At 42.5% G+C, this 26,523-nt stretch overlaps 1 protein-coding gene across 4 annotated transcripts in view; it reads left to right on the top strand.

Annotated features, from left to right (window-relative positions):
• The window catches only part of EBF1 (EBF transcription factor 1), a 487,852-nt gene that overhangs the window by 376,357 nt on the left and 84,972 nt on the right, over positions 1–26,523 (top strand). For 2 of the 4 annotated variants that reach the window (XM_077468416.1, XM_077468414.1), the window contains exons 9-10: positions 13,844–13,977; positions 23,789–23,915. In XM_077468416.1, the coding sequence (XP_077324542.1) occupies positions 13,844–13,977; positions 23,789–23,915 (261 nt within the window). The remainder of the gene's footprint in view (positions 1–13,843; positions 13,978–23,788; positions 23,916–26,523) is intronic. The other 2 variants (XM_077468417.1, XM_077468415.1) reach the window with 1 other exon arrangement.

Raw genomic sequence — 26,523 nt, 5'->3', positions numbered from 1 at the left:
ACCTAAGATATATCTTGAAATTATTTGTGGCAGATTTTAGATCCACAATCATACAACGTCAAACCGTCTATGAGCCGACAGCATACACCCGATGAAGCCTATGATTATTTTTACGGGCCTATCCTCGTGGAGGCCGCCTGCGGTGTACGACAAGAACAGCACATGGATTGAAGAGTGGGTTAATCCTATCACAAGGAATCTTATGTGACCATCTGGATAATCCCGAACTCAGGATCAATGCCTGTGAAAGACAAGACGGAGGCCAAGATTAACACCAGCACTTTCCAGGAGGGCTGTTCACTTCTGAGCTGCCTGTTCTCTATTTATACATTGGACGGTCAATGTCGGCTGTCTTTAGCTGCGTACTGCAGATTATCCACACTCTGTTCTGTCTGCCAGCTGCTGACTCTCCCACCAACTGACGCCATCTCCGAGCCTTACAAAGATTCAGAGGAAAAAGCACGTAGCCTAAAATACTATTTATTTATTTTTTTCTAGTTAAATATGGCACTTTAACTAACAATTATTTGTCTAGTTAGTCCCAACCACTTTACAAAAAGAAAAATGTGTTCCTGAATTTCCATTTTTTTTTTCTTTTGGTCAAGTAGTATGGGGTGGCTGACTCCCAGCACTAGGGCCCTGGGATCTCATATAGATGTCTGCACATATCTGCGGAGGCCTCCCAAACCCTAATCTTACCATTCAATCTCAAGCTGTAATGACAGGCATAGCTATGGTTTACGCTCTCTGCTGATTGCACCTAACCTAACCTTCAATAGGAATGTACAGCTAAACCCAACCCTTTCCTTAATCTGAACCTACTCCTGAATTTCAAGTACAACTAAAGGCTCCTGTATGATAATCTAAAAAAAGTCCCAAATCCAGCTAATATGTGATGCACAAGCCCCATAAACTAAAAAATGTCCTTTATCTTCTCTGGCTGAGCCAAATGCTCCCTCATTTGCATCTCACATGTGCCTCCTCCCAGACACTGCAGCTCCCAGTGGGAGGGTTTTAGCAACAGGCATTAGTTCTACTTTAATATTAACTTAAAGTGACTTAAAGTCCTGTTATAAAAAAATTACTAAGAGTAGGAGTTTGTGGCAAAAGTGACATGCAAAGTTTATTTTGCGAAAAAATGCTTTGCCCCATGCTGCTACGGAATTTGTATTTTTTATGTACACCATAAGACGCAGTGTACTTCCCAGTGCCGAGAATGAGCAATGTAAGGGACAATGTAACTTCTGCATGCATGCACAGGAGTTACATCATCAATATCCACCCAAAGGTCTAGGAGGAGTGTCTAGGAACCTAGAAGAAGCTGTGAGCAGGATGACACAATGTGAGATGGAGCAGCACCTGGAGGGTAGTACCTCTCAGCATATGCCACTTATCAGTGGCAGCCCGTGCGTTGGGGCACAAGCGCCGCCCCCCCTATCCATGCGCCTGACCCCTTTTAGGATGCCGGACGCATGGACTCCTATGACGGGGTAGGAGGGGATTTTTTTTAAGCACCTGATTAGAGCCAGAGGCTCTAATAGACTTCAAAATAGGGTGGGCTCAGGGTGCAGAGAATTTTCGCTATTTTCACACTACAGTGCCTCTCCGCCAATCAGGAGGCTGATCAGTGAGACTTGTTTCCCGATTGGCCAAAGCGCTGGGTGATCGTATTGGATGCTTAGAAAGAGGAGACATGCAGAGGAGGCACGCGCTGGAGGAATGGACACCTCCACTGCTGCCTGCACTCTTGAGGAGACACAGGAGGAGAGGACACCACAGTCCTGTTATTAATGGCCCGGACCTCCGGGGAGGTTGCCTTTAGAGTACAGTGAGCCCTTTAGGGGGTTGGTTGCCATCCGAGTACCGCGATCCTGGGGGGTGGTTGCCCTGAGAGTAACGCTAGCCATGCGAGGGGGTTGTTGCCTTCAGAGAACCGCGCGCCCCACAGTGGGGGGGTGGTAGTTGCCTTCAGAGGGGGGATTGCTATCAGTGCCACAAGCTCCCGGCTGCCCCTGTCCAACCAAGTCCTGTGTGCTGTCACCAGGTGAGCTCTGCACAGGGACAGGGGGCATATCCATCCGGACAGGAGAGATTGATTGTAAGCTGCCGGGATGGGTTGACATGAGAATTGTGACAGGTTTCAGGAGCAATCTGATCAGCAATCTGATCGGCACACCACTCATCTCATCCACCAAGTTCCTGATCTGTGATATACCATGATCTGCGAGGCTGTGCTATATACATGATCTGTGAGGCTGTGCTATATACCATGATCTGTGAGACTGCGTTATATTCCATGATCTGTGAGGCTGCACTATATACCATGATCTGTGAGGCTGCGCTATATACCATGATCTGTGAGGCTGCGCTATATACCATGACCTGTGTTGCTGAGCTGTATACTGACACTATGGGTGGAGTACAGGAGACAGAGTGAGTCGATTCTGTAAGGGGTGGGCCTTATGAGAAGTGGAAGGGGTCAAAAAGGAAGGGCGGCTTATATAAGATAAAAACTTTTCTGAATCAAAATGTTAATCCACAGTTTTAAAAAACTGTACTGGAAATGCCACAGCTTAACAAACAAATTATCTTCCCCAACATGACAATTCCCCCACCATCTGCACTCTCCAATTCCCCCATCATCTGCCCAAAAGGACCTGGAACCATAGTCAAATTTTCAGTGAATGTAATAAATGGAGGTTGATGGGTTCAGGAGGCCTCAATGCTACTGATCACGTTATAAGTGTTAGCATTCATTATACATAAGTTACTAGCTGCCATCACCTCCTCTGGAGTTTTATATTCAGTATGATTCACTTACACTGTAATGTTTATAGTCTTGTTTTGCTGGTTCCCAAGACACGAGGAGATGAGGTGACTGCAGGAGGGTGGTATGGTGCCATTAACTGCCTAGTTACGTGAGTATTCTGTGCTCCTGTAAAAAATTGTCACTGCTCACCTGGCAGGAAAAAAATGGGCATCATACAACCCTGTGATTGATGTAGGCATACATTTGTATATCTTTTTACATTTAGGGCTTATTTTTTTTCAATAAAGTTTCCTATGTGCAAAGCCAATTAAATCTTCTGCAAGCCAAAATTTGGAGCACAGAATTGTAAGATTTGCAATACCAACAATAAGGTTTGAAGGCCCTGGCCCCATGCAGGGGAAAGCAGCAGGTTTATGTTATTGTATATCTCCATAGCTGCATATGTTTAGCTTCCTTTCACTCTCCCGCCATTCCAATCAGCCACAGAAAGCTAAAGAGCCCCGTGTAAGCACTTGCCAATGTAGTTGTACAGTTTTTGATGGTATTGATTGGCCCAGAGTCATCAAATAGTCAGTCACATGGTCCTCCATACCTGGAAGTTTTGGTATATTCTTCAGCTCCTGGATGGGGGAATGTAGGAAACGTAAGTATACAAAAGTTAAAGCAACTGTGCCACTATTTAAAAAAAAAATTATTAAGCTCACCTCTGCAAGGAAGCAGTGAATATCTACCTATCCCACTTGTGCCACAAAACTTATTTTTGTTGTGGGCTTAAGCTTGCTAAAACCTTTTCAGCATTCAGCATACTTTGATGTGTGTTGAGTGGTTGGTCCCATTGCGCTCTGTGGTTCCTTCTTCCAGAGGAAACCATAGAGCATAACAACGGGCACCAGCATCAGCACTTCCTAAAAGTGTTTAATGTTGATTTATCCTAGGAACTCTTATTCCTCCTGACTGACATCCACCCATCAAAGCAATTTGATATTTGCATATCTCTTCCCAAGAGCCATCCCACCGCTTGCATCAGGGCTGAGGACTCTTGAGAGGAGTACTAAGGCAGGGTGATGTGATGTTTTCAGGAAGCTGACCATAATTTGCCTTCATTGCATGGAGAAGCACAGAGTAATGACTTTACTGGGTTTAAAATAAGGTCTGTAAAAAAAAAAAACATTTTATTCGCATAGCATGATGATAAAGAGGGAGGTAAGAACCAGGGAAGGCCATATATATTCAGTTTGACCTTTAGCTTTAATGTATTTTCTATAGCGAAAATGTCCCGGTAAATTTGACACAATTTTTTAATCAGTTGATGTCCGTTAAGACCTTCCTTGCAAAATAATCTGACCAAAAATGCACCTAGTTGCTACTTTTGTACGTGTGGCGCATAAAAACATGATGTTGTTAACCATGTGAATAGCACCATTCATTTACATTAGACTCATTTTCATACACCGGCTACGTGCTGTTAGTGTGAACGAGGCCAATTACGATGGCCACCTCTGGCGTTCACCTTATGCAAAAGTCAAGGAGAATTTGGTAACGTTAGAGATTTGTTCAAAGCTCACTAACAAAACGCCTGTGCAGGGAATTGCTGCCTTAGCCCGCGCAGCAGTGGCCGGCCAATCAAGAAGCAAACAAGATATATAAAGGAAGCAGGGTTTCTCTTGTGCTAAAATTAGCCTCTAGCCGTTTAAACAGTTTTAAATCTTCCGATGAGCTTGTGATGCTTCTCTGGGTACTAATCAGATGCCACGGTGCCCTGAGAGACAGATGTTGCTGCTGCTCTGTTTAGACGAGCAGGTGTGTGCATGGTTAGTGTGCTTTAAATACTGACTTAATCATTTATTTTGTTCCTTTTAGGGCCACCAAACCCATGATGAAAATCTTACATTATGTAGAGTCACTAAACTGTGAAATGTATGTTTAGGGACAGGAGAGGAAACGTAAGGGGATTAAAATTATAAGGGCATAGTTATCAGGGTGTCATCATTTTTGTACACAGGTTTTTGATACAGACAAAGTTTTTGACGTGAATAAAGAGAAAGTTATGAAGGTTATATGGAAGAAGTTGCAAAGCTGGCAAAACCCAGGAGAACAAATGCCCTTGGGTTGCAATTCAAACCCCCACCCTATAGCCCACCATTATTCTAACAAAGGATCTCAGGGCAGGAAACTTGAGTTGCAACTTTGTAGAATATTTAATAAAAGAACAGAAGATCTATGGGAGCACACATCTTATAAGTGTTATTGAATCCCCACCAAGTAAAAGGGAGCTATGATTAAAAAATAAAGATTATTTTGACTATTTATTACTGAGTATTGTATCAAAAAAAATACTAAACCAGATATTGAATTTAAATTTAGGGTTCAGTAGGAAGAAATGTTCATTAAAGTATACTGTATACCTCAATAGCCACAAAAGGTAGAGATACACTTTGTGTGCACCAAGCGACATCATTACTGGGATGTAATGTATATAGCCCGTGGAGAAAGTAGAGCTGTGGGAGGGGCCCGGAAGGCCCCAGCCACTACAGGCGGCCTGTAGAAAACCACGGGAGGGACGGATACAAGACCAATCACCCTACACAAGCAAAAAGGGCAGCAGTGATTGGTCTTTATTAAAGGAAGCTCCTGCACAGACACAAAGTGCAGGAGTTGATTCATGCTGGATTATTGCTCTGAAAGAAATACACAAAAGACACAATTCAACAGTGGTGGCCACTCCATTAGGGGCGCAGGGGTGCCTCCCCCTTAATCCATGAGCCCGGTCCCTAATCTACATGCAGGGGGGCGGATGCATGGATGTGTTTTTTTTAAGCACATGATTAGAGCCTGAGGCTCTACTTGGCTTCAAAAAAGGGTGGGCTCGGGGCACAGAGCACTGCACCCTGAGCCCACCCAGTTGTGTGACAATAGCGAATTAATATTCACTATTGTCTTCCTGCTTCTCCTCTCGGCCAATCAGGAAGGGAGTCATTAGACCCGATTGCCCGAGAGGAGACACGACTGTATTGGCCGCCGAGGAGAAGACACAGGGAAGCTGCCGAGGAGGAGACGCGGGGGGATGCCACCAAAGCTGGCCCTGACCTAGATAGGGTAAGTGTGGGGCTAGTGGGCCGACCCGACTGGCGAGCAACACGGGGGGTGGTTTGCCAATCGATCGATCGGCGGGGAATTTGAATGAGGACCGACCTGAATGGGATGTTTTGTTTGCCGCCCCCCTCCCCCTCAAAAAAAGGGGAGCACCAGCCGCCACTGCAATTCAAGTAAGAATACACTTGGTTTGTGTATTTAGACACTGTTTGCCTAGCCCAGATTTTATCTTTAAAATGCTACTAACACATATTTTAAATGATCATACACCATAAAAGATATAAGTAATGTGGCTCTGAAAGGAAACACTAGTGATACAGCAGCCAGTAGGGAGACAGACATCTGAAAAACCCGGAAGTGTCAGAAGTGCAGCGGCGCTTTGCCGGTGGTTCGGCGGCGCTGCCACTGTCCCATTGATTGCAATGGGCAGAGGCATATACACCACTCCTACAGCACTGCAAAGATGCTTGCAGGACTTTTATTTCCCTCCTACAAGCGCAACGCTCCAGTGTGAAAGACAGGAGAGGCTGTTTACAGGCACTATGCAGGTGCTATTTTTTGCCCTGTAGTGCCTGTAAATCACCTCAGCGTGAAAGCAGTCTAAAGCCCCTTTCACAGGGGTACCCTCAGTTTCATCTCAACAAGGGGTCCTAGATTGATCTCCTGCTTCGTCAGATCAGAACTGAGGCTGGAATCACACTGATGCGAATTGGATGTGTGTTTCACCGCATCCAATTCACATGTCAGGAGACTGTAACCGACTCTCAATGGAGCCGGTTCACACAGCTCTGGGGGGGGGGGGCGCGTAGCGCACTGAAAAAGAGTCCTGTATGCCTTCTGGTCCCTTTCATGTGCGAATTCATCAAAAAATTCGGACCTGATTCGCACCTGAAACGGTGTACGGGGACGCACCGGACCCCTGCTATGAGCCGTGGCTGGAGGTAGTGTGAACCCAGCCTGAAATGGATGTCACATATTTTTGACATCTGTGTCATTTTTGATTTTTCCACTTGTGATAGAGGAAAAAGTGGACCCGTGTAATCGTATGGGTGGCAGGAGGTAAGCGGATTTGCGTTTGCCTATATCCACCCATGTCAAGTCAGTAAAAGTAAACCTGGATGCAAATTTACTGCATTTGGGCTAAACAGACCTGAATGAGCTTGGATATGGGCAGCCGAAGGTCCACGTAGATCTGGCTGCCCACAGGGACACATTGCAGTCCATTTTTGATTGATGTAATCAGCAAAAACGAACGGACTGCCGCAACGCCAATGTGAATGGTGTTTTAAAAGAATACAGACCCTTATAAAAAGTAAATATTTCCACTGAGAGGCTTGTAGTTTTCCAGATATTGCATTGGCTTTGTGTTATATGGGCAGTTTAGATGCAAACCCTGCTTAGCGGACTTCATGTTTAAACCTGTGAAGTGCATCTAAGTAGACTGCAGTAACTTTGAACTAACTCATCAATATTGCAGCACCCCTCTCTACATTTGGAATGTTGCGATTGCGATAATGATGTTTACCTACTTGGAGTTTGTTTGCGATATTATAATATTTCACTATGCCGCTGCACTTGGGAAATGTAAACTTTAGAGGCAATACAGCTTACTTCCTATGTGTTGTGTGAAGGTGGTTTTATGATCTGATCCTGACTGTGTGACCATAAAATGTGTGTGAATCATAAAAGAAGTCTGCTAGATTTGTCGGTTTTTTTTTTTTCAGGATTATTATTTTCTTATAACGGATTTAAAGCAGAACTCTGAACCAAACATCTGAAAACAAAAATGAAATACATATACTGTATGTGAATTGTTTTATCTCCTGATATATTGGAATTCTGTTCAGTTTTGTGATTTACCAAATCTATAGGCCTTTTTATACCATGTTTTCTGACCTGAATTGATTTGTGTTGATCAATGCAGGCTCAACGCAAGGACACATAGAAAACAATTTTCTCCATGTGTCCCGTTCAGACTGTACCTTGGTCTGTCGCAGTGCAAGGCACCTCACCATATGTCAAGGCGCTGCAGTGCATTGAGATACTCTGCCATGCATGAATTGATTGAAGTGTCCTTTTTTGACACTTGAATAAAGTAAAAGGATGCATGTATTATACAGTGATTAAGGCTGGGTTCACTCCATTGTGAATTGCATGCGGATTCTCCGCATCCAATTTGCAGTTGCAGAAGATTTTGATCGGCTTTCTATGGAGCTGGTTGACATGTTATTTTGCCCCTCCTACCTATTGAGTGCCTCTATAACAAGCAGCTTGCTATGCGGGCACCCGAGCAGGCTCGCTTCTGAGTCGCTGCTCTGTGTGTCCATTTACACATAGAGCGCAGCCAATGGCTCCCATTGCTGTCTCAGCCAATGAGAAGGAAGAGACACAGGGAGAGCCACTGCTCTCCTGCACATCGCTGGTTTGAGTTGGGGCTCAGGTAAGTATTAGAAGGGGCTGTTGCACACAGAAGGTTTTTTTGCCTTCATGCATGAAGGCAAAAAAACCTTGAGCCTTTACAACCACTCCAAGACCCTGGCTCCTGGGTTTGGCATGTATTCTAGCGTGTGGATAGTGTAGGGACAGGTCTCTAGACCCTGGCTCCTGGGTTTGGCATGCATTCTAGCATGTGGGTAGTGTAGGGACAGGTCTCCCGTCTATTAGGGACAGTATTAGTGGTAGGGAAAGGTTCCAGACGAGGAGGGATTCACCACTATCCTGCAAACCCCCCCGCTTGGGCTTAGACTGGCCAGGACACAGTCAACCCCTCGAGACAGACAATGTCAGCTCCACTGAGACCTGCTCTTCTACACGCTGTTGTCATCCGTGTTTCCCGGTTGGGCCCTGTTGTGAATTTTACTTTGACTTCAATACAAGTTTTTCAACTGCATCTGGACTGTAGTGTTTATTACTGCTGCCTTACCATGCTGCACCCACCTACATGTGCATTTCTGGTTTCTTATGTAGAAGCTGCTCCAGTTGACTCTTTTCGTCATCCTGAGGGGTGGCTCCAGCAGGGGCCCTGACATCTCCCCCCACTGCCCTACTCTCTGCTCCACTTGATGCTCTTAGCCCTTGTACACACGGTCGGACATTCCGACAACAAAATCCGTCAGATTTTGTCAGACGGATTTTGTCCGAAACTTGTGTTGCATACACACGGTCGGACAAAGTTGTCGGAAAATCCGATCGTACGTAACGTGACGACGTTATTTAGTTACGACGGGACTACGTTCAGGCTAGTAGCCAATAGCTTTGGTCTAGGAATTTGATCTGAGCATGCGTGGCACTTTGTCTGATAGGAATTCTCTACACACAATCGGACAAAGTCCAATCGGATCATGTTGTCGGAAAGTTTTATAGCCCAGCTCTAAAACTTTGTCCGTCGGATATTCCGATGCAAACAGTCCGATGGAGCCCACACACAGTCGGATTATCCAACAACACGGTCCGATCGGAGATTTTCCATCGGAATGTCCGACCGTGTGTACAAGGGCTTACATATATTGGCTCAGGAGTGTGACAGAGGCCATCAATCAGCACAAACTCCACCTCTGCTCCAACAGAGCTTTCCTGCTTGCTCCACCCACACCTCTTGCATTGCGGTGTAGAGCAAATACACAAATGCCATGTGACCGCAGTATTACGTACATAAAATAAGGTATCTGGAAATAAGATAGTTATGAGATCTTCAGAATGTAGGTGATGTATTCAGTTTCCTGATGATTCATACTAATCAGTTGCGTTGGTTTTATGGTTTACATACCCTTTAATTGGAGTATACCTTTCAGCCATTCGCTGTTTACTTTATTATCAGTCATAGCAACAAAAACGCCACTTTAAAAGTGTCAGCCTTTTTTTAAATGTCCGCTTTTACCCTGGCACTGCCTGCGCGGCTGCAGCTCTCCAGTAAATATTACACATCCCTAGACAAAGTTCACATGCTATAAATGAAATGTAAACCACTTAATCTGTTAGATATTTAGCACTTGTCGGTATTTTCCCAGCAAATCCCCGGGCTCGTGCCCTTTGATGGTGTCTCGTACAAACGCTAACATTCCGAATCAGCTGTACCAAAGACAAAAATGACATTTACATGGCTCTCATAAGCCGTCACACCGGAGGGGTCCTTAAACAAGCAGGGCACGCCAATATTTAATAAACGGCACACGCTATTGTCGGCTAAAATTTGCATTTCGCCGCTGCGCGGCATATTTGGGATAAAAGCTTTTATTTGTGAAGTGATCATTATTTTAACAAAGAGGAGCCACTTGATAATTTCCATTTTAACTCTCCAGTACGCTATCAGCTATTCAGGACGATTATGGTAAATTGTGGCTGTAATCATGTTATTGTCGCGCACTAAGAAGGAGGAGGAGGAGGATGTCTTTTCTGATGTTTTAACAAAAAAAAAAGACAAAAAAAAGCACACATTGAAGTGGCTACTCACAGAAAATGTTTTATTTCTTCCAACAATGTGCTTTGGTATGTCCCCATTACATGCCGTTAGTATATTTATCTAGCATTTTACATCACCGTGCAATTATGGTTAGCAAAGTTTTATGTGTATGTTATCCCTAACAATTAACTTTTATTATTTGGTACCTAAGTTATGAACAGTTAAAAAGACCCTGACACTAACTTAAAAATTGCAGGTAAAAGCACAGAAATATCAATTGTTTTAAATTTATTGCAGAATTTTATCTGTCCATTTTTTTTTATTGACTCTGAACTTGCAAGAACATGACTACTTCAGGAATAGTCAATTTACTACCACAGCCCCCCATTCCCCATGCCCCGTGTTCTATAGGGAGTGTCTGTAATTACTGTGTATGCTGGCCCAGCTCCTTCACCTTGCCTTCACCTTACTGCATAATCTTTACATAGATGCCGGGGGAGGAATAAAACGGTGTACACGTGAGTGTCACTTGAGAGACAGCTCACAATCTGCCGGGGCCATGTCTAAAACTGTTAAATGCACATAAAATCTTATGGAACATTTTTCATTAAAATGAATGGTCTGGCGACAGGGTCTCTTTGAATGAGGCATTCAAATTGTTGCACCTCTATGATTAACCCCTTCACGCCTAAGCCTTTTTCTGACACTTGTTGCTTACAAGTTAAAATCAGTATTTTTTGCTAGAAAATTACTTAGAACCCCTAAACATTATATATATATTTTTAGCAGAGACCCCAGAGAATAAAATGGCTGTATGTCACTATATTTATATTTGCGCAGCAGTCTTTCAAACGCAATTTTAAAAATTTTAAAAAGTTTGAGTTTAAAAAAAAACATATAATGCAAAAGATGATGTTACACCGTGTAAATAGATACCTAACATGCTTTACAATTGCGCACACTCGTGGAATGGCGATTAACTACGGTACTTAAAAATCTCCATAGGCGTCATTTACATTTTTTTTTAACAGTTACCAGTTTAGAATTACAGAGGAGGTCTAGTGCTAGAATTATTGCTCTCGCCTTAATGATCACGGCGATATCTCGCATGTGTGGTTTGAACACTGTTTACATTTGCGGCATAAATTATGTATGCGTTTGCTTCTGCGATTTCAGATTCAAGCTTCGTTCGGGTCTCCGGGCCAGCCGGTGGACGTGTCAGCTGGCAGCTTGGGCCTCCTGATGGGACAGGGGAGCCGGGCGAGCCATGGAAGGCGATGGGAGGGGGGACATCCCCTCCCGCTGCTTGTAATAACAGCAGAGCAGCTGATTAGCGAACAGACCATTGGCTCTAAAAAACGGTACTGGGGTGATGCCTGCAGCTGCAGGCATCACCCAAGTACAATCCCGTGAAGCCAAAGGCTGCATATTTGCATTATGTCAGTGTCAAGGAGTTAAACCCTAGGAGAATCAAAAAATGTCAAAAGGGCATAGCCAAAGGGCAGGGGGCTGAGTCAAAAACAAGCTATAAACAATAAACGTACTCAGTGGTGGCCTGTCCATTAGGGGCGCATGGGCGCAACCCCCCACAGTCCATGTGCCCAGCCCCCTAATCTACTTGCAGGGCACTGGACTCATGAATTTCTATGGATTTTTTTTTTTTTTTAGAAGCACATGATTAGAGCCTGAGGCTCTAATTGACTTAAAAAAAGGGTGGGCTCTGGGCACGGTGCCCTGTGCCCACCCTGTTGTGTGACACTAGCAAATGAATATTCATTCACTAATGTCTTCCTGTTTCTCCTTCTGGCCAATCAGGAAGAGGATCCTGAGACCCCATTGGCTGGAAGTCCTAAGACCTGATTTGTCAGGATGGCCAGGACACGGAGGAGGTGGAAAGCCACCGCCACACCCGGGATCTGTGGTCAAGTCTGTCTGCCGCCACTGAACTTACTATTGGGACTCCTGTGGAGTGTGGTCTTGTTCCTTCAATTCAGATTGTTCAGTTATATCTGTTAGATAAATGCATGCATACCTGTTGTTCTTACCAGAAATACAGTGAGCTAATAAATTCCTGTGCTGTCTGCCTGTTCTGGATTCCTTTATTCCTGTCCTAGGGTAACAATGTTGCTCCTCCATTGATATAGTACAGTAAATATGCATTGTCACTTTAGGACACCAGGGGGGGGGGGATTTACTAAAACTAGAGCACTCAGAATCTGGTGCAGCTGTGGTAGCCAATCAACTTCCAGCTTTAGCTTGTTCATTTAAGTTTTGACAACAAAATCTGGAAGCTGATTGTTTTTTATGCAGAGCTGCACTGGATTTTACACACTCCTTTTTTACTGCCTCCTAATCGCTGCAAAGGCAAAGCAGCGGATGGAGGTGTGCAAATCGTGTGTCATAAATGATGTTTTTACTTTTTTACTATGCCCCCAGTCCCTCCTTTCAGAAAGGGTTCAAGTTTTTCACAACCACCAATCAAGTTTAAACCTGTGCTGGAATTTCTGGTTGGAAATCTTGCAGCAAGGAATTTGCAGAGATAAATTGATTGAACTATTTATTTTGCTTGATAACATTAGCAATTCACTGGCTGGATTCACTTTGAATTATTTTTGTTGTTAACAGCCCTTCTTAAAAAGAACAAATTCTCACATTTTAGTTATTAGTGTACAATTCCTCTTTACAGACAGTCCCCAGGTTATAAACATCCAACTCATACATACAAACGGAGGGAGACAACAGGAAGTGAAAGGAAATCTACTCCTAGGAAGGGAAATTCACTCCTGCAATGCCGCGTACACATGATCGGAGTTTACGTCAGAATAAACTCCGACGGTCTTCCCAGCGGAGTTCCGACAGAGTTCCAACCGAACGGACTTGCCCACACACAATCGGCCCAAAGCCCGTTAGTTTTGAATGGGATGGCGTACGACGGGACTAGAAAAGGAAGTTCACTAGCCAGTAGCCAATAGCTGCCATTGCGTCGTATTTGGTCCGTCAGACCAGCATACAGATGAACGGTTTTCCCAATAGAAATTTGGATTTTTTTTTATAATTTTTTAAAGAAAAATTATCATATTATCCCACACACGATTGAACTATCCGACGGAATGTTTCCGTCTGACCTTTTCTGCCGGAAATTCTGGTTGTGTGTACGTGGCATAAGAGTTATTATGGGCTAAAGGTGTTTCCACTGATGCTTTAGCACCAATTCTTGTTCATGACAACCCTAAATTTTCAAAACCCAATTGTCACAGGGACAGAAAGTGAGGTAAAATCTTCTGAACAGGGACACAAACAGCAAAATAATTGTTACAGGGGTGTTAACCCTTCCCTATGCTATCCAGAAAACTTAAACTTTTATTTTTTTTGGTTTGAGTTAAAAAAATGTACCTGTTCCAACTTACATACAAATTCAACTTAAGAACAAACCTACAGAACCTTGTTTGTAACCCAGGGATGGCCTTTAATTCCATTTTCTTTATCATTCATGATATTTGTAACATGTCTTTTTGTGCTGTGGTTTATTCCCACTTATAATGACACATTACCTCATCTTTCTTATCCCCTCTCTTGAAAAGCAGCTACACCTTGTATCAAAGCGATCAGCCCGAGTGAAGGATGGACTACCGGAGGGGCCACAGTCATCATCATAGGAGACAATTTCTTTGACGGCCTACAAGTAATTTTTGGAACCATGCTGGTGTGGAGTGAGGTGGGTGTCTATTAAATCTATGGTATAAAGTGACTGATGAATACGTAATTTTCCTGTCCACCAGTACTAATCATCATCCAAGATGCTTTTGTCATGTTGTCATCTTATCTGAACCCAAAACTTTTTCCTATTTTAGATATAGTGCTAAGGATTTAGAACCCATGTCAAGTTTTGTATTGTCCGTATTTGTGCTGGTGACCATTGTGAAAATCCAGAATTTAGAGTTAACTAAAAAAAGACAAGGGGCCATTTTCCCACAGTGACAATTGTCTAACAAAGTATTGTGTTCACTTTGCAAACATTTCCTCTAAACTTGTTGTGTCTACAGGTTCACACACATGTTGACCCTAGTTTGCTAAAGTCAAGCATGTTCACTGTCAAAGTGATATTTTACTTAGTGAATGAGTAGTAACAAAATTACATTTTACAAGGTGTATTCCTTTAGTAAATCAGCCTCACTAACTTTAAAGCAATAGTAAACCACTTTTTTTTTAAAGCTGCAAGTCATTGTCATAGTGTGTTAGTATGCGTTGCATACTAGCACATTATGTGAAACTTACCTTAGAACGAAGCCCTCCAGAGTAATGCTGCCACTGCTGAAGGCACTTCCATCTTCACCCAGCCTTCCTTCTGGGTTCGTGGACGCCAGCTGTGTGAGTGGGCCATGATGACATCACTCATGGGTATGCCATTCCTTCAGCGCTTGTGCTGGTGACGTCACTAGTTGACTCTACAGTAAATATCTCCTAAACAGTGCGTGTTTAGGAGATATTTACAATATCTATAGGTAAGCCTTATTATAGGCTTACCTACAGGTAAAATTCATGCAGTGGAGTGGATAGCTTACTATAAAGTTAAACTCCAGGCAAAAAGGTTTTGTGTAATTACAGGAGACATGTGTATTGTTACTTGAACCTTAGTGCCTTGTGTATTTCTCCAGATCTGTGCAGCAATCCAGCACTAATTATTTACTATGCTTTGCCTCTGTGCATGAGTTTATTGTAAAACAGACCAGTCACTGTTGCTCTTTCATGTTGTGCAGCGTCATTGGTCTTGTATCCGCCCCTCATGTAGTTTTAAACTTGTTGTTAGAAGAGCTGCAGGGTCCCACCCACAGCTTTGCTCTCTGTGCAGACATGTGCAGCACACCAATGATGTCAAATATATTTTCACAAGAGAACATCAGGATTTGTAAATTCATTTGGTGCACACAAAGTGGATTTATAGCTTTCATGTTTTTTCGTTTTGGATAGGAGGGAATGATTACCACCTTTTTCAATATTTTACATCCCATTGGGAAGTGGAAGTAAAAGGGAGTGAAAACAAACTTCTGCAAAGTGAGGGAAATCCCCTCCTTGTTATTTGACTCAAGACCAAAGTGTCCTATAGGATGACTTATACTCATCTCTTGGTCTGGTAACAACTGTATAATTTTGAATTTCCCATCACTTTATGTCTTGGTTACACAAGTCACGAAAAACAGAAAGAGTAAACAGAGGCATAAAATCTGATAGCGATTATATCCTTCCACATTCATCCAAAGCTATTCAGAAGTTTTTGCCATTAGATACAATTAAAGGACAAACCACTCTTGTTTCCCAATAATGTTTCAAATACTGTCCTGGGAACATTAAAAGTTTATAGTAACTGGTTGGTCACTATGAACAACTTTTCTACTCTTAGGTTTTGACCATTTCAGAGAACATTGAACCACTCACATTGTTATCTAAACTGATGGAATTGAGGCAGTACTTTTGACACAATTGCAGGTACGCACACATTCAAAGGCCTGTTTGGGTGATAGCCAGTTAACCTACAGGTATCTTTTTGGATTTTGAAAACCATCTCAGACACAATGGCAATGCACAAACAACATGCATTTGGCATTCTGGTGCGAAATAAAATAAGGGCTCGTTGTACTGGCTGTAGAGCCACAGTGTTGACTACTAATCATGTATATATACTCTCTCTCTCGCTATATATATATATATATATATATATATATATATATATATATATATATATATTAGGACTGTTACTGATTAAAATTTTCGTGTTCGACTAATCTATTTTTTTAAACCGATTAATCTACTAATTTTGATTAATTATAACGCACATACAGATCCAACTACTTTTAACTGATTTAGCACCGTTGTTACGGCAACGGCCGAAGTCAGACATAGCAGGGCATGGCTAGGATGTCACACGTCATAAACTCAGCCTCACCGTGCCCATAATCCCAGCCTTACCGTGCCCTTAATCGCAGCCTCACGTGCCCATAATCGCAGCCTCACCATGCCCATAATCGCAGCCTTACCATGCCCATAATGCAGTCTCACCATGCCCATAATCTCAGACTTACCGTGCCCATAATCGTAGCCTCACCGTTCCCATAATGCAGTCTCACCATGCACATAATCACAGCCTCACAGTGCCCATAATCGCAGCCTCAATGTGCCCATAATTGCAGCCTCGCCGTGCCTATAATCGCAGTCTCACCGTGCCCATAATGCTGTCTCACCATACCCATAATGCTGTCTCACCGTGCCCATAATCGCAGACCCGCCATGCCTATAATGGCAGCCTCACCGTGCCCATAATGCAGTCTCACTGTGCCCATAATGCATTCTCACCGCGCCCATAATCACAGCCTCACTGTAGTCAGTGCCTGTGCCTGGATTACACAGTCTGCGGCTATCATAGACAGAACACTGCGTCTATCACACGAGCTGATCTAGGAGGAGGGCTGGACTTTCACTCAGCTCGGAGACACACAGTGGGAGATGCCTGCAGACTGTGTATGACGTATAGTTGAGGAGGAGGAGGGAGCAGAGCGATGTGCTGCAGCCACAGCTTGGCCCAAAGCGGCCCCAGGGAAGGTAGCCTAAAGCTTAAAAGAATTTTGATTGATCAAAAAAATGAATGATTAATCGATTAATTGGGGAATTAATTGTTAATTTCCGCAGCCCTAATATATATATATATATATATATATATATATATATATATATATATATATATATATATATATATATATATATATATATATATATATATATAATTAGCTTAGCAAATACTTTTGAAGAGAATCAAAGTAAAGTGACAGGTTCGCTTGTTCGCTTGTAGGGCACCCTGATTGCCCACTGCTCCATTCGTCTGTCAAGCCCACAGAAATACCCAGTACTTCTAGAGCCCTATACACACTATCAGATTGTCTGCTGATTTTTTCCATCAGATTTACCAAAACCATATAATATGAGGTCAAACCTTAGGGGTTTCAATGTGTATGCAATCAGGCAGGCCCTTGTACTACATGGTTTTGGTAAACCTGAAGGAAAAAATCAGCAGACAATCTGATAGTGTGTATGGGGCTTAGGTCTCCTGGAGTATGGGATATTATACTCCTGAAACTGAGTGCTCAGGCCTGAGTGGCCAATGGCCAAGGGCCTTGGGAAGAGCTTCAAGGCAAACAGAGTTACAGAAGAATGCAGAGAAGGTAAAAAACTGTGGGGAAAGAAAGGATGCCCTAATAAGAAGATCTGTCCTTTTCCCCTGAACAGGCAAAAATAGACAACTTTAAGAAAAATCACTAACTATGGTATCATTGAGTGTATGTTAGAATGTTGCAGTTAATCATCCTTCCAATCCCAAATTTAGCGAGGAGCTTCCTTTGTATTCAGAGCCAGTGTGAAATCTTTGTCAGAATTCCGCTCAGAAATCTCCACCCGGCAGGACAATGGTTGGCTCTCCGCGAGATGTGTGAAGACAGCGAAAGAGCAGTTCTGATGTAACCGGGAGGCAAAGTGCATAAATCTTATATTAGAGAGAGCTTTAGAGCATAAAAAAGCCTGCTAACAAGGAAACTCCTAACAATTCCGGGGATTTGAGAGCAGTGCCGTGCACAATTGTTAGCTGACACATTACACGTGTTGAGGTCGTGGCTCTGCTACATTTATTACAACAAAGACGCAGCTAATAAGATTCAGTGCAGTGAAATCCTGACGTTTTCAGGGCTAGCAGAGCTGGAGATGTTGGCTAATTGATACATTTGGGTTTTCTTGCTGCAGCCGACCTCCTACCTATCCTGTTTCACGTGTGTTTGCAATCCTCACTATCAGTTTGTTCTTTGCTATGAAACTTGAGATCCATCTCTTGGCGTTCTTTTGGGGTATCTCTATTGCTGTTCAATTCCAGCTTTTTTTCTGACACTTGTTAACTGAGTTTCATTTTTTTATCTAAAAGTCAAAAAATTGTGCTGTTTTATTTCTCCTTAAGAAGTAACTTAAAGAAGAAAAAAACAGTAGCAGTTATCCCTAAATTGTCTCTTTTTTGATACCCAAGCTGGATTTGGTTTAAACAGTTTCTGGGATGTTAAATATCTACTTTAAAGTGTATGTAAACTGTAACATTGTACTTACTTGCTTCTCATGGTCCGTTAAATATACCATTGAAATCGTTTTGTTATATCCATTCAATAAGCACAAAAATACTTGCTGACCCTGGCAAAAATTTAGAGAGCTGATATCCTGTGCTCTCGGCCTCTGATGCACTGTAATCAGTTGCTACCAATTCTTCACTGTGGATTACAGCAGAACCCTCCCCCATTTCAGTCCAGTCCTAAAGTGACAATGCTTTTTCTTCATAAATATAGTACAAAGAGTGAGCATTGTCACTTTAGCACACAAAGCGTGTCCTAAAAAGGAAACAAATGTGGCTATCACATCTACGGACAAATAAGCTGCAAAATATATATATTTTTTTTGGGGGGGGGGCTGTTAGATACATTTGAAAACAAAGTAAATAAAGACCAGATGGCATAGAAATCCAGACACATAAATATAAATCTGAATATTCTTTAGTAGAACAAAAATTGCTCTTATCAGCATAAATTATTAAGCACAAATGAGCCAAAGCTCAACTTCTCCACATTACCTATTAAAAGTCATAAACTCCGCCAGTTCCCCCTCCTTACCCTTCCACATCACAAACACATCATCGATGTACCTCAGCCAGAGCTCCACATGGGTGAGGTACATTGAAAGTCCATACACTTAATTTTCCTCCTTATGGCCAAGGTGGGGCCATGCATAAGATGGTGCCCACAGTGCATCAACAGTCCTTCAACTTCTTGGTAAGCTCCCAGAAACTGGAAAATAATTGGTCATCAATGCAAACTCAATTCATTCAAGAAGAAACTTGTTCTGTGGTCCAGTCAGGGCCGGTGCTACCACTAGGCAAACTGCCTAGGGCGCCCGGCCACTAGTGTTCCTACTCTCTTCTCTCTGCAGCAAGCAACTAAGTCTCAGCATCAGCAGGCAGCCGCCGCTCCGTTTGCACATAGTGTCAGCGGCGAAGGACTGTGTCTGTGTCCTAACTCCCGAATGAATGGACGCAAGCAAACATTTATTGATGGGTGCTGGGGAGATTGCATTTGATGGGCGCTGGGGAGATTGCATTTGATGGGCGCTGGTGGGCTGCATTTGATGGGCATTTCATTAAATAGGTGGGGTTTACATGAGCATGGAAAAAGGGAGTAGAGTCAGGGGTAGAGCCAATGGGGGGGCGGCAAAATTAGGTTTTGCCTAGGGTGTCAAAAATATTTGCACCAGCCCTGGGTCCCGTTATAGGAATTATTATTATATAATTATACAAATTCAAAAAATACTCAAATACTTTTAAAATGCATACATGTGGAATCAATGTATACAAACCTTCTGCTTCGATCTCCACTAATAAGTATTTATCTTAAACCGGTCTTTGGTCAATTTCTAGTAATACATCTCCTGTATCTTTTCATAGATGGTACCATTACCTTCAAAAGGTAATCTATATATTTCCTTACCCTCTCCAGGGGGCCTTTCACCACTGACATTATCTGCTGTTCTGGGGGGTTATCCAGATTTCTGTAAATTTTTGGGAAGTGTAAAAGGTGGGAACATTGTACTTCATTATACTATTAGTATTTAATACATGTCAGCTGTTAAGCAATTGCTTGTTGATTACTATATCCAGTACTTTGTAGGGAGCCAACAGTTGGCTTTGTCATAACCATAGTTTTGAAGTAGGTTTATTATAAAGCATTGAGACCACACTGAACCACAATGAATTTGCTAATGCCTATTAAATTACAAATAGTTTTTTATTTTATTAAATTTTTTGTTAGTTTTCAATTAATTCCACCCCACCACAACCACCACCACGTAATCAAAACTTAATTTTGCCCAAGAAAAATATCCAGTACTTCTGGATATGGAGAAGACTTACTCCCGGTCCTTTCATGTGGCAGTGCTGGTGTTTGTTGACTGACCCAGTCCTGACACCAGTGGGTAGGAGAAATGTAATCAGCCATGGGTAGCTTTGATTAGAGCAACTCAGAGCTTAATTGGGTTACCCTTCCTTGTCTCTGGCAGTCATTTAGAGAAGCAGGTAAAAAAAGGAAACATATGTGAAGCTGGGAAGGGAGGCATTAAAGTGAAGTTGTTCTTTAGGCCTGCATGGGCAAACTACAGGTTTGCTTTAAGAGAACCTGTCATGAAGTCACAGACAAGGGTCCTGTCCAATCTTACCTCCTTGAGAACAAATCATTACCATTTCCTTCCTGCTCTTCACACACTGTTGTTTGGGTTCAAACCTTCATTGTCTTTCTCTAGCCTCCCCTCCATTTTCTACATAGGTGGCAAGAAATTGACAGGTGCTTCAACTTATGCAAACCGTGATTTTAGAGACACCACTGAAAAAAACGCACAGCTGTCACCAAAGCTTTAACAATTATCCTTCTATGTGATGCCTTTTCATGATTTATCTACATAGCCCATTCCTCTTTCAGGTGAATATTTCCAAAATGGGTGAGAATTTAAGACGCATTCATTTCTTTGCAGGCTATAAATATAGAGAAAGTTTGTTGTCATTGTTACCTTGATTAAATACTGCAAGGACCTGTGCACTGAGGAAACATTGAGGTCAACCAATATATCCAGGGCCTCCTAAAATAGCTTGTTGCTGTCATTGGTTTTAGAATAGATTTGTAGCACAGTCCAGGCCTCCAGAGAATTTCTGCAGATTTCTCTTATACATTAGGAATACATTAACATTCACCATCAATGTATAGCCCATAGATGCTTCAGAAGCTTTTGGAGAACCAAAGTGTCAATCTGAAGTCTTGTTTGAACAGAATATGTTATTAACTAAATGCAGTGATTACATTACTAAATACATTACACATTACTAAATATGTAATTAAAGGGATAGTAAGCCTAGTAACCTTATCACTGTCGTTTGACTTTCCTCCATTGTATATAAACATGCCTTCTTAACCATGCAGGGCCACAGATTTTTGCACGATTAGAATGTTTTTATACTATTTTTTGTGATTTGTACATTTGTGAAGGACAAAATATTTGTCTGAGAGCTGTGACAGGCAGGTTGTACTTTTTCATCCGTACTTGGATTCAAATTTTAGAGACAGGTAGAGATATCCTGTTGTCTGAATGGATTGCACAGCCTTGTATAGTTAGTGTACATATGTGTTGGATGAAAAGAGATTTGGATAGTCTGAGGGCTGATGACTTTATAAAGAGCAATCAGAATGCGTGGTGCAATTTGTTATGTAGCTCTACACAAAACATATAGGTTTCATGGCTTCTGTTTTAAATCCAATTGCTGTACTAGGCAAAGTAACTGGTTCACTCTATTAGAGGGACTATAACGTGTGATCATCCTGGCAATCTTCTGCTATCTGATCTGCAACCAAGGTTCTTGTGGAAGTTTTGACTTGCTGAGCACAGTGCTTTGCGCATTCTTCTCACCCCCACCCCCACATAACAGTGCTTGAACCTGGTAATTTGCCAATCAGGGATCAAGCACTGCATTGTGGGGAGGCAGAAAGATTGTCATGCTCCCCATACTGGGGACATACAGAATATTTTCAGGTGGTTTGATGGCAGCACGGGGAAGGTGAAAATTGGCAACATATGGGGGGTCATTTACGAAAGCCAAATCCACTTTGCACTACAAGTGCAAACTACAAGTACAAAGTGCACTTGGAAGTGCAGTCGCTGTAAATCTGAGGGTTAGATCTGAAATGAGGGGAAGCTCTGCAAGCTAAAATGCTTTTTTTTATTTTCCTTGCATGTCCTCCTCGGATCTACAGCAACTGCACTTCCAAGTGCATTTTCAGTGCAATTTCAAGGGCACTTTGAACTTGTAGTTTGCACTTGTAGTGCAAAGTGGATTTGCCTTTCTTAAATAACCCCCATGGTCTTCTTGGTAAAGTAGGAAACTTAAAGTCAACCTCTAAGCTAAAATAACAATACTTGTAAACTGCCGTGTTTATCTTCAAGCCAACTTCTAGAAAGCACTAAGACCTGCAACCCCTGCTGTTAAACCCTGCCTCTCAATTCAACAGTTCAGTGCCAGAACTTGGGAAGTTAAGGCTACTAAAGCATAAAGGGGTAGGATTTTTTTTTTGTAAATTTACTCAGCAGTCATGGCTCAGTCTTGGATCCATGGTTTGTTACTAGAATTTATCCCATGTGTTTATATACCTCCACAATTTACAATCCTCCTCTCTGAAATCTCTCAGAAAATGGCCGCTCTTGCGCTGTAAATTACCAAAGAGTTGAATAGGACTATACTCCTACACTTCAAACTAAAGGTGCTAGGAGTATGACCCCATTTAAGTCTACAGGGACTTGGTTATGGACAGGTGTAGTCAGGGCTGGAGAAGAGTACAGGCTGGAGAAGGCCACCATTGCCATGAAAAAGTAAAAAAGCACCTGGGCAGAGGGTGTCTGGATTTGACTGGTGGTTGGTGTACCAACTTGAACTTTAGGTGACTATGTGTAAGATTTAAACTGAGCTTAGCTCTTTGAGAGAAAATTATTTTAAAGTACAGTGACTAAGGGCCTGTGTCAGCAAACTTTTATTCACAAGTTGGACACATTTTACATTCCCTTACAAGTCTAAAGAAATGCAAAATCTACTTTAAGCAGATCAAATGCAGGTAGATAGGCTGTCAACTGCAAGTCAAATGTATCTGCCAATCAATTCTGAGTGATCTCAGCTTGGTGAAATTACCCTGTTGTATTGCCATGGAGAGAACTTTGATAGAAAAAAATGTTTCATGCAGCAGCACTATGGACCTGTGCCTCATCTCACAGCAGGGTACTAAATGTATGAATGTTAGTATGCTGTATGTCACATCCATAGTGTGTTATGGTTATACATTTCCTCCCATAGTCACCTTTTTAGATGGCGGCACCTAGGTAAATACAAAGGTGCATGAGTGTTCATGTGCTTGTGAGATCCTTATTACTGATAGAGAGCACGCACACAATGAAACTTGTAAGAGTCTCCCTTGGAGAACCAGGATTTGCCACAGGCTCCAGATTGGCTGTCGATACATTCACTGTGTACAGCGATTATGCTAAGTGGGTGACTGAGGCCTTCAGTTTAGCGTGTCAGCCTTAATAATCAAATTCATGCCCTGGCTTTAATTGCTCTGCTCTGTTTAACCAATTAATCTCTGTAAAGATCCATTGCATAACACTTATGTCCCGCACACAATGACCACACTTAGTATTGAATTTCTGTCAGAGCGCCATTATGAGTGATCATAGCGTGTTGTACGCCTAACTTTTGTGTGTGTGAAGTATATTGTCATTGCGCTCCACATGCTTCATAGAAACACTGACAAGTTAATTACATCTTTTGTGCCTTTGTTTATAAAGCTGTGACAGAGAAACGTTACAGAGGATTGGAAACACACAGCCATCCCTTGATTGGTTAATTGGCGTTTCTTTTGTTTCTTCAGTTAATTACGCCGCATGCCATCAGAGTACAGACCCCTCCCAGACACATCCCCGGCGTGGTGGAGGTCACATTATCCTACAAATCCAAGCAGTTCTGCAAGGGAACGCCCGGGAGATTCATTTACACAGGTAAGCCTCGTTTTTTTTTCTTCCTTTGCACTTTAGGCCTCCCATATTTACCGCTTAACTCAAGGCTAACAGGTAAATGCACCATAAAATACATATAATGAGAAAAATTTCACCTGGATGTGTATTTCGAGTATGACCTCATATTTCTCTTCTGCTGTGAAAGAGGAGTTCCGCCCCCCCCATCAAAAAAGTTAAAGCCAGCAGCTACAAAATACTGTATCTACTGACCTTTAATTTTAGGACACTTACCTGTCCAGGAATCCCACAATGCAGGCACCCCAGCCAATTTTCCGATCGGCTCTCGGGTGCTGCTGCCGTCATTCATGGTAAGGGAAGCCGGCAGGGAAGCCTTTTCTAACTGGTCTGGCAGCAGAGGAAGGAAGAGGAGGGCTGAAATTCAGAGGAATCTTGCCGCCGTGAGGTCTCCCAGAAGTGGGGACAGATACCCCTCAAAAACAGGTAATCACTCCCCCCTCACCCCCAAAAGGTGCCAAATATGGTACCAGAGGAGGGGAGGAAGAAAACACATGGAGCGTCCCCTTTTGGGTGGAGCTCCACTTTAAGAAGCACAGCTAGGTCATGTTCCTGACCTCAACCAGTGTTTGGACAGTGAAAGAGCAGGAGCAGACTAACTTCATCATTTCTTATCTCTTGTAAGCATGCTTCTTGTCAGCAGATGTGAATACAAACCACTTGATTGGCTGAGGGAGCTGCCGCTCCCTCTCCTAGTCTGGGTGCTACTATACAGGCAGGCAAAATTTTCTGGTATGTGTACTAGTTGCAGACTTGATGATGTTGAGATCAGGGCTCTTTGGGGGGAAAACATCACTTCCAAGACTCTTTGTTCTTCTTTACACTGAAACTAGTTCTTGATGACATTGGCTGTATGTTTGGGGTCATTGTCTGGCAACAGAAAATAATTGGGGCCAATCACATGCATCCCTGATGGTATGGCATGATGGATAAGTATCTGCCTGTATTTCTCAGCATTGAGGACACTATTGATCCTGACCAAATATACATTTCCATTTGCAGATATGCAGCCCCAAACTTGCAAGGGACCTCTACCATGCCTCACTGTTGCCTGCAGACACTAATTATTGTACCGCTTTCCAGTCCTTCACAAACAAACTGCCTCCTGCTACAGACAAATATTTCAAATTTTGACTCTTCAGTCCAGAGCACCTGTTGCCATCTTTCTGCACCCAAGTCCTATGTTTTTGTGTATAGTTGAGTTGCTTAGCCTTGTTTCCACATCGGTGGTACTGCTTTTTGGCCATAATTCTTCCATGAAGTCCATTTCTGACCAGACTTTTCTGGACAGTAGATGGGTGTACCTTGGTCCCATTAGTTTCCGTTAGTTCTGTGCTGATGGCACTGCTGTACATTGTCCGATGTCGAAGGGAATTAAGCATGACTTGTTTTTTATCTGCTGCATTTAGTCTCCTTGGCCGACTATTGTTTCTATGGACCTCAGTGTTGCCTGTTTCTTTGTGGCTCTTCAAAAGACTTTGAACAGCAGATCTTGAACAACCAGTGTGCTTTGAAAGCCTGGGAGAGAACATGCTGATACAGTATAACTTCCTTGTGTCTTGTTGCTTTGCTCAGTCTTACCATGGTGTATGACCTGTGACATGAATTTGCCTTCTACAACCTCACCTTAGTAGCAGAGTTTGACTGTTCCACAATATTCCAGTTTTAAGCCTCCGACACAGATGTTTCTGTTTCAATTCATGACTGTATTATAACCTACATATGAAATTGATGATCATTAACACCTGCTTGGTATGATTGGTTAATCATATACCTCACTCTAATCCTACAAAAACCCTGACTTTGTGCAAGAGTACAAAGTGTGCAAGTGTAAAAATGAATGCTGGTTTGAAGCCAAAGGGTAGTCACACCAAATATTGATTTGATTTAGATTTTTCTGCAGTTCACTCAGTTTGAATTTTGTACATTGTTGAAAATAAAAAAATTAAAATATATATTTTTGAAAGCATTCCTAATTTACAGCATTTTTTACACCTGTCTAAAACTTTTGCACAGTACTGCATTTTAGACAACAAAGCAGCCCTTACCAGCAATGCTATTCAATCCAACCTTAAGCCCCGTATACACAGACCGAATATTGGATGGCATTCGCCAGTTGAATACTGCCGGTCCAACAGTGCAGTGGTCTGTCGAAGGGCCATCCCCCTTTCAGAACACAATAGAACAGCAAGGGAGACCGCTGTATTAACTTTGGATTGTTAGTACAGCGGCTCTGACCTGAGCTGTCCATTTTTTTAGTTCTGCCCGCTGGGTTGAACAGAAAAAAATAGCAGTGTGTACTAGGCTTAAGTCCCATGTCTAATTTACATAAGAAGCCTGGCCACCTTCTAAAAGGTAATCTGTAATTTTGCAGGAATCCTGCAGCTTATAACTGAACACATAAATGTCCACCAAACAATCGACAGAGAGAGGTTTTACAGTCAAATGAAATCAAATGAACTCCACCTAAACTCCTAATGCCGTGTATACACGACCAAAAAGCAGAAAAGGTCAGACGGAATGATTCCGTCAGATATTACGATCATGTGTGGGCTTCATCTGACTTTTTTCTTCA

The sequence above is a fragment of the Lithobates pipiens genome, unplaced genomic scaffold (genome assembly GCF_037356315.1).
Source record: "Lithobates pipiens isolate NorthernLeopardFrog02 unplaced genomic scaffold, aLitPip1_a1.2 Scaffold_8, whole genome shotgun sequence".
Taxonomy (NCBI): domain Eukaryota; kingdom Metazoa; phylum Chordata; class Amphibia; order Anura; family Ranidae; genus Lithobates; species Lithobates pipiens.
The sequence above is the reverse complement of the archived record's forward strand: the minus strand, read 5'-3'. Positions and strand labels throughout refer to the sequence as shown.